The sequence below is a fragment of the Bos grunniens genome, chromosome 16 (assembly GCF_055505025.1).
Source record: "Bos grunniens cultivar Pamir isolate PY7600 chromosome 16, Bosgru_T2T1.0, whole genome shotgun sequence".
Taxonomy (NCBI): Eukaryota; Metazoa; Chordata; class Mammalia; order Artiodactyla; family Bovidae; genus Bos; species Bos grunniens.
Window position 1 is genome coordinate 10,098,997 of NC_141180.1, and position 8,002 is coordinate 10,106,998.

The window sequence follows — 8,002 nt, forward strand, 5'->3', positions numbered from 1 at the left end:
GTGTGGTGCTGGTTTCTGTTCTTTTAAATCAGTTGTTCCTTGAGCGCTAACCATTCTCCTCCCTTACCCTTTGGAGATGGTGATGTAGGGAGTGATTTGAGCTTTGACTATTCTTCAGGTGTTCTTTGTTCTCTGGGGTGCCACTAGGTGGGCTTTTTGACTTTCAATCCTGTTCCTCAATTTCTGGTTTCTAATGCTCAATCTCTCATTGACAAACACTAGGACACAGCAGCAAGTATATCCTTTAGACTTTTGGTACTAAGACAGAAATTTTATATAAAATCTGAATACCTGAACTTGCTGTTTCTCTGAATATACAAAGGCCTAAAATGTACACCTGTTGTTCAACTTGAATCTTACAGTCTGTGGTAGAACTCTTCGTGAAGGCTTCACTCGAATTACATTTCTTGTAATGTCCAAATATGTGTCTCAGTGTTGCAAATAAGCATTTCAAATTTTGGAAAAGGATGGTGGGGAGGAAGAGAGAGTATAATTTTGGACAGGATAAGTGTGATAATTCAGAGGAAATAGTCCACCTAATTTTCTGGAATCTCTGGAGCACGTGATTCCTTTAGGTCTCCAACAGAATTATGGTCCTTTGCTCTTGCCCTGTGCTCACACCTGACACTCACAGACTGGGAATAAAAATTGGCTCCTCTGTCATCAGCGCCGTTTTACAGAGCGATCCTGACTTTGTTGACTGTTCGTGCATGTGGATGGAGCCTGCTCCTTTGAACTCATGTTTGTTTCCTTTAAACTATCACCTGAGACACAGGTATCCTAATTTTGCTGTTTTAACTACATCTCAGGGGCAGCTCCTAATCTGTACAGAGCATCTGGTGGAAGTACCATTCACCGCTTCTTTCAGGAGATGATCTGTTTTCTTTATCTTGGTGGAGGGGGAAGAATTTCCTTGCATTAACCTTCTGCTTGTGCCACCAATCAGCCGTTAGGAAACTCAAGACAGTTTTAAAGCTGCCACGGACAACAATGAATTAGAGCGGAAGGAAGGGGGAGGCGGCTGTTGCGAGAAAAAGTGATCTGAGAAGCGCGCTGTAAATCATCAGTGGAACTATAAGTTCTTTGAACAAATGCACTGAAAATAGTTTTGTTGTCTGTCACCAAGTTTATGTTTCCACTTAAAAAAAAAAAGGGGTTAATATGTATTTACCATCAAGTTGCATAGTTCATCTTGTTTCACACTCAGCAGCTAGGGGAGGTGAGGGTCTGAGAGGATAAACGGACGGGACCTCTGCTGGAGTCAGTCGCCTGGTTGACAAGGTCTTTTCCTTGGGCTGTCACCTGCAGGGGTGGTAATGTCACACTGGCCGGCATGGAGAGCCCACCCTGCCCCGTCTCCTCTCTCATCCTGTCCCCATGTCTTTCCCTGCGATCTGGCCTGACACTTGCTTCCAAGTATAAGAGCCACAAGGGGTCTGGCCCAGGACAGGGTTTCTGGGATCAAAGCTTCCACCTTCTGCCAGCAGCTAAAATGCTAACTATTTTCCATCTTTATCCTAATTTCTCCCACGGGCTTTGAATAAATCTGAAACCCAAACCCACAGTAAGCTTTTCCTGTCTTCCACATCCCCTGCTCTTCAGTGGGGTCCAAGCAGTTTCTCAGTGGAGTAGTGTTTTCGTGGATTTGCCTGAGGAAAAACCTCCGAGGAGGCCAGGTTTGCCCAGTGAGGATCCTTCTCAGTTCTCACCATGGCTCTAACCACAGAAGCTTCTCTGTCTTACCGAAAACTGCTGTCAGGAAGGAATTCACACTGAGGCTTAAAGGGCCAGCTGAGACTGACGTTAATAATAGCTGACATTTACTGAGAAATGCTACTCAGTACTTTACATTATCTCACTTAATCCTCACAGCAACTATTATCCCCATTTTACAGATGAGGAAGTGGAGAGCTAAATAGTGTGCCCAAGGTCACACAGGTGACCTTTCTAAAGCTGAAAGCTATGTTTTTTAACTATAAAGCTTCTGAGCGGAAGTGTGTGTGTATATGTGGTAAAATACACATGAAATTCGCAACTGTAATTTTAAAGTGTACAGTTCAGTGGCATTCACAATACTGTGTAACCATCACCACGATCAAGTTCCAGAACTTTTCATCGTCCTCCCAAAAAAATCCAATACTTCTCATTCTCCCCTCTTTCCAGCCCTAGGGAACCACTGACCTAATATCTGTCTCTATAGACTTGTCTCTCCTGGATATTTCATGGAAATAGAATCATTATAATACGTGATCTCTTTCACTGAGCATGTTTTCAAGGTTCATCCATGTCGTAAAATGTATCAGTACTTCATTCCTTTCTTTGGCTGAATAAGTATTCCATGGCATAGACTACAGTTTGTTTATCCAATCATCTGTTGATGGGCATCTGTGTGTATTTTAATGGAAAGATCGCCCTTATCCTCAAGGCATGACTCCCTAAGGTGGGAGTTCAGGCATTGCAATCAAACTTCGGATAAAAGAGTTGGGAGCAGGGGCCTTTCTCAGAACTTTCAAGCCACAATTTAGAAATCATTTATTCTGTGATTAGCTCTGTGAGAGTGGCAGTGAGGCAGAGTGTCTAACAGTACGTGTTCCCTGTAGGTGTCAAGGCTTCCAAACAATTTCTGCCCAGTAGAGAGATATTACCCTCCAGGAGGGCACCTAGCAGACCTTTGGAACTGGAGCTTACATTTCAGGCTACCCATCCCCCAATTCACCATGGGCGGAAGTGTGCTGAGAGCGAAGATGTAGGTTTCCACGCAGGGGCTGTTTGCACAAGCATAAAGAAGAAGGGCAATGCCAAAGAATGTTCAAATTCCTGCACAATTGCACTCATCTCACACGCTAGCAAAGTAATGCTCAAAATTCTCCAAGCCACGCTTCAACAGTACGTGAACCGTGAACTTCCTGATGTTCAAGCTGGATTTAGAAAAGACAGAGGAACCAGAGATCAAATTGCCAACATCCATTGGATCATCGAAAAAGCAAGAGAGTTCCAGAAAAACATCTACTTCTGCTTTATTGATTATGCCAAAACCCTTTACTGTATAGATCACAATGAACTGTGGCAAATTTTTCAAGAGATGGGAATACCAAACCACCTTACCTGCCTCCTGAGAAATCTGTATGCAGGTCAAGAAGCAACAGTTAGAACTGGACATGGAACAACAGACTGGTTCCAAATTGGGGAAGGAGTACATCAGAATGTATATTGTCACTCTGCTTATTGACTTATATGCAGAGTACATCATGTGAAATTCTGGGCTGGATGAAGCACAGACTGGAATCAAGATTGCTGGGAGAAATATCAATAACCTCAGATATGCTGATGAAACCACCCTTATGACAGAACGTGAAGAGGAACTAAAGAGCCTCTTGATGAAAGTGAAAGAGGAGAGTGAAAAATCTGACTTAAAACTCAACATTCAAATAACTAAGGTCATGGCATCCGGTCCCATCACTTCATGGCAAATAGATGGGGAAACCATGGAAACAGTGACAGACTTTATTTTCTTGGGCTCCAAAATCACTGCAGAGGGGGATTGCAGCCATGAAATTAAAAAACACTTGCTCCTTGGAAGAAAAGCTATGACCAAGCTAGACAGTATGTTAAAAAGCAGGGACATTACTTTGCCAACAAAGGTCCATCTAGTCAAAGCTATGGTTTTTCCAGTAGTCATGTATGGGTGTGAGAGTTGGACTATAAAGAAAGCTGAGTGCCGAAGAATTGATGCTTTTGAACTGTGGTGTTGGAGAAGACTCTTGAGAATCCCTTGGACTTCAAGGAGATCAAACTGGTCAATCCTCAAGGAAATCAGTCCTGAGTGCTCTTTGGAAGGACTAATGCTGAAGCTGAAAATCCAGTACTTTGGCCACCTGATGTGAAGAACTGACTCACTGGAAAAGACCCTGATGCTGGGAAAGATTGAAGGCAGGAGGATAAGGGGATGACAGAGGATGAGATGGTTGGATGGGATCATTGACGTTATGGGCATGAGTTTGAATAAGCTCTAGGAGTTGATGAAGGACAGGGAAGCCTGGCGTGTTGCAGTCCATGGGGTCGTAAAGAGTCGGACATGACTGAGTGACTGAACTGAAAGTGGGGAGGATCTGAGGCAATCTCTCAGATAATTCAATCCCAAAACCAGCCCATGTGCTGCCTTGGGTTCTCTCCATAATATATATACACACATAGAATTATTCAAATTCTAAAAACAGGTCTTCTCGTAAAGGTAGTTAAATCAGTCCAGTGTGAATACATTTGGCGGGCCCAAGCATTCTTTGTGAGGCTAAGTACTATAGCATTCAGAACAAAGATTCAGAACAAATCAGGTAGACCTGCATTCAAATACTGCCTCTGCTACCATCAGATCTAAGAGATGGCAACTCAGCTTCTTCACCTGTGAACTGGGAACAGTAGCAGCAGTACCAAACTCAGTGGACTCTTACGAGCATACGTGAAGAACACTGCATGGGTTTGGAGAAGCAATTTTTAAGGTTATTATTAAAATCACCATCAACATTTACTGAGATTTTGTATATGGAGAGACTAAGGACTGAGACTGCCAATTCTACATTGTTCGATACAATTAAACCATGAGCTCGAATGGCTCAAATGCATCCCATCCTCTGACATTCCTATAGGCTTCATCCAGTTGCTGAATTTGGGGGAGGGTAAAAGAGAACCAGATAAAACTTTCCCATTTGTAGACATTTTTATTTTGGTACCTGCCTGAGTCCCTGGCAGGGTGGACCTGTCCTCTGTGCAGGGCAATGGGGTGGCCCTGCCTGGAGGGGGTGGCTGAGGGATGGGACAAAGGTGTATGTGAACAGTGACAGGTCACAAAGGAAGCCAGGATAAATATGGCTGCACAGGGGGTTTAGGCTGAGAGAGTGGTCACTTCTTTCACTAGGACCACAGTTTCACAGCCTCTCGCAGAGACAAAAAGCCAGAAGCAGAAGTGAGGTGAGGTTGAGGGGGGCCTACCATACCTCTGCAACACCCTTGAAGAGACTCAGCCTGGGGTCCAGGCGCCCTGCAGCATCCTCACGGCAATCACCCACACCCTTACCCCCACCCCTGCCTCTGGGAGGCTCTGTGGGGTGTGGTGGGGTTGGGGGACCTGCCGTGGAGCCATCTGCGTGACACAGGAGACCGAAGCTCCCTCTTCTGCCAAGGAGGCCACGGAAAAGAAGACCCAGGGGCCCGCCTCACCAGAGCAGCTTCTTGTGATCACAGCTAGCCATGAGCCGGGAGTCTCTGCTACCGTATCACACGGCCCAGAGCGGCGCCGGAGCGGGCCTGTTCAACACCACCATGGGCAAACTGCAGCGGCAACTGCACAAGGGTGAGTACGACATATTCAAGTATGCCCCGATCTTCGAGAGCGACTTTATCCAAATCACCAAGAGGGGAGAAGTGATCGACGTGCACAACCGCGTCCGCATGGTGACCGTGGGCATCGCATCCACCAGCCCCCTCCTCCCCCTCCCAGACGTCATGCTACTGGCCCGGCCGGCCACCGGCTGCGACGACCATGCAGGCCGCAGCCAGACCACCAAGGCCAAGAGCCGCAAGGCTGCAAAGACCTTAGAGCTCACCAGGCTCCTTCCCTTGAAGTTCGTGAGGATCTCCATTCACGACCGCGAGAAACAACAGCTGCGCCTGAAGTTCGCCACCGGCCGCTCCTGCTACTTGCATCTGTGCCCCCCACTGGACTCTCGGGAAGACCTCTTCACCTATTGGGAGAAGCTCGTCTACCTCCTCCGGCCGCCGGTGGACAGTCAGAGCAGCACCTACGCCATTCCAGCCGGGGACATGATCTGCATGCCCATGTTCGAGGAGGACAGGAGGAGCCCGACAGCCATGGATTTCCAAGGCCGGGGCGATCAGGACCAGGTAAGCGTCAGGAGCCTCCACGCGGGCTCCGAGGTGGCCGGGGCTACCTCTGCAGCTTTTGCGGGCGGGGAGGGCCTCCCACTGGACTTCTACAATCCCGATCCTGTGCCCAATGGGGCCGTGGCAAACACCAAACCCAGGGAGCTTGATGAAGAGTCAGCAGCAGGGGCGATGATGCAGGTGGCCGCAGCCGACGCCACAGAGGGCGATCTGAACATGACCGAGTTCCATGCCTCTGAAGAGCGGAGCATGGCCATTGAAGTCACCGTCACTAAGGGCCCAGAAGGAAACAAAAGCAACATAGCCATGGGAGGTGCTGCCAAAACCTCCCTGAGGACCAGGAAAAGGGCCTTGGCACATGGTGCCAAAAACTTGGAGTACCCTTCCAGCACGTCCACCAGCCTCTCCCCGGAAGCCAGCATGTCTATGGTTGGAGTGGAGGCCACCAGGAAGACCACCAAAGGAAAAGCCTATCAGGAGGATGAGGGGACCCTCATCTCAGCCTTGCCGCAGGAAGACCTAGAGAGTGAACAGGAAGACAGGCCCCGGAGAGTGTCCCAGGCCCGCAGGGGAAGAAGGGAGAGGAGGGAACACCGGCAGAAGGAGCGCGCGCTCAGGGGCTCGCGTCCCCGCGGGTCATCTGAAGGCCGCCACAAGACGGTGGGGGACAAGGCGATCCGGAAGACAGCCGGCCGATCCTCAGGCGGCCGGAGAGCCACAAGGGATGACAAACAGGAGAAAGGCCACGGCAGCCCGGGGGACAGCAAGCGGGGCACTGTGCACAAAGGCGTCAGCCACGCTCCCATCACCAAGGAGTCCAGGACCTCGCACAAATCGGCCAGGAGCTTGTCTACCGGGAGTTCACTCTCCACCAATAAGAGACTCAGCAGGATCAGCTCTTTCCTGAGGAATGTTCGAGCCAATCTCACTACAAAGACGGTGGCCTTGTCACACGATAAAGATGTGGACATCTTGGCGAAGGCGGTGGAAAGGAAAAGAATGGAGGCCATCATGGAGACGGCAGAGAGTGGCCAGGGGCTGGAAATCGCTGGGAGCGTGACATCCGAGGCCACGGAGACAGTGACCGTTGCAGCTCATCAATAGGACCTAGAGCTGGAAGCTGCAAAGGGGACCAGGGCTCAGGGAAATATCCCTGGCAAGTGTATGCCAGCTTCCTTACTGCGGTTTAAATAAAAGAACCATACAACCTGAGAATGACCTGCAGCGTTCTCTCTGCATTTCCGGGTCCCGAAGCCCGACCGTGACGTCACAGTGGATTCTGTGATGTCAGCTGAGCCGCAGCCTGAGACTGGTCCAGTCGAGGGCAGCCCCACCTCACACACATGCCCAGTGCCAACAGCAGTGGCCCATCCGGCCTCCACTCCTTTCTGGCTTTGCTGCTCAGGGCCATGGCTGAAAGTCAGACTGTGGCCTGGGAAACTCTCCTTCACCATCTCCCTATCCTTTCTATAAATGTTTATTACGCCTGCAGGTCTGTAAACAAATTGAGAACAGAACTCCCATCCCTTCTGGCTGTTCAGTGGACAGAAATAAGGTGCAGCAGTGTTTGCTGGCAGTCAAAACAGTGAGCACTCTCATCTAGACTTAGCCATTCCCCTCCCAGGTATATACCCAGGAGGAACACACGTGTTCTAAGAAACTACTATGAGCATGTTTATAGCAAAAGGATTTAATAGCAAAACACTGGAAACAGCCCAAATTTCCATCAACAGGATTAATACTGTAGGATAGGAAAAGGATACTGTGGGATATTCAATAGTGAGAAGTGGAGTTATACACATTATCACTGATCAGCTTCTCATGATTTTTAAAGACATCAAAGAATGGGATGTAATCTACTTACAGAACCATTCAGAAATAAGATCAATGTATTGCATAAGGGGTAGGTTTCATAAAACTGTACCAAAAGTGAGGGAATAGTAAATGCAAAATTCAGGACAGTTTTCTCTAGGGTGGACAGGCTAGATCAAGGAGGTGGGTCCAAGGCTGTCAGTGTTGCTGGGAACTGTTCTGTCTTAAGCAAGACAGTGGGTACACAGGTGTGTTTTTCACATTGTACTATCTCTGAAGTCGGATCACTACA

General features: G+C 48.4%; 1 protein-coding gene across 1 annotated transcript; it reads left to right on the forward strand.

Moving 5' to 3' along the window:
- Nucleotides 1–4,886: 4,886 nt before the first annotated feature.
- On the forward strand, nt 4,887–7,110 carry GARIN4 (golgi associated RAB2 interactor family member 4). Its single transcript, XM_086343316.1, has one exon. It carries the CDS (start codon nt 5,245–5,247, stop codon nt 7,000–7,002), a length of 1,758 nt encoding a protein of 585 aa, XP_086199442.1. The 5' UTR covers nt 4,887–5,244; the 3' UTR covers nt 7,003–7,110.
- The last annotated feature ends 892 nt before the right edge of the window (nt 7,111–8,002 follow it).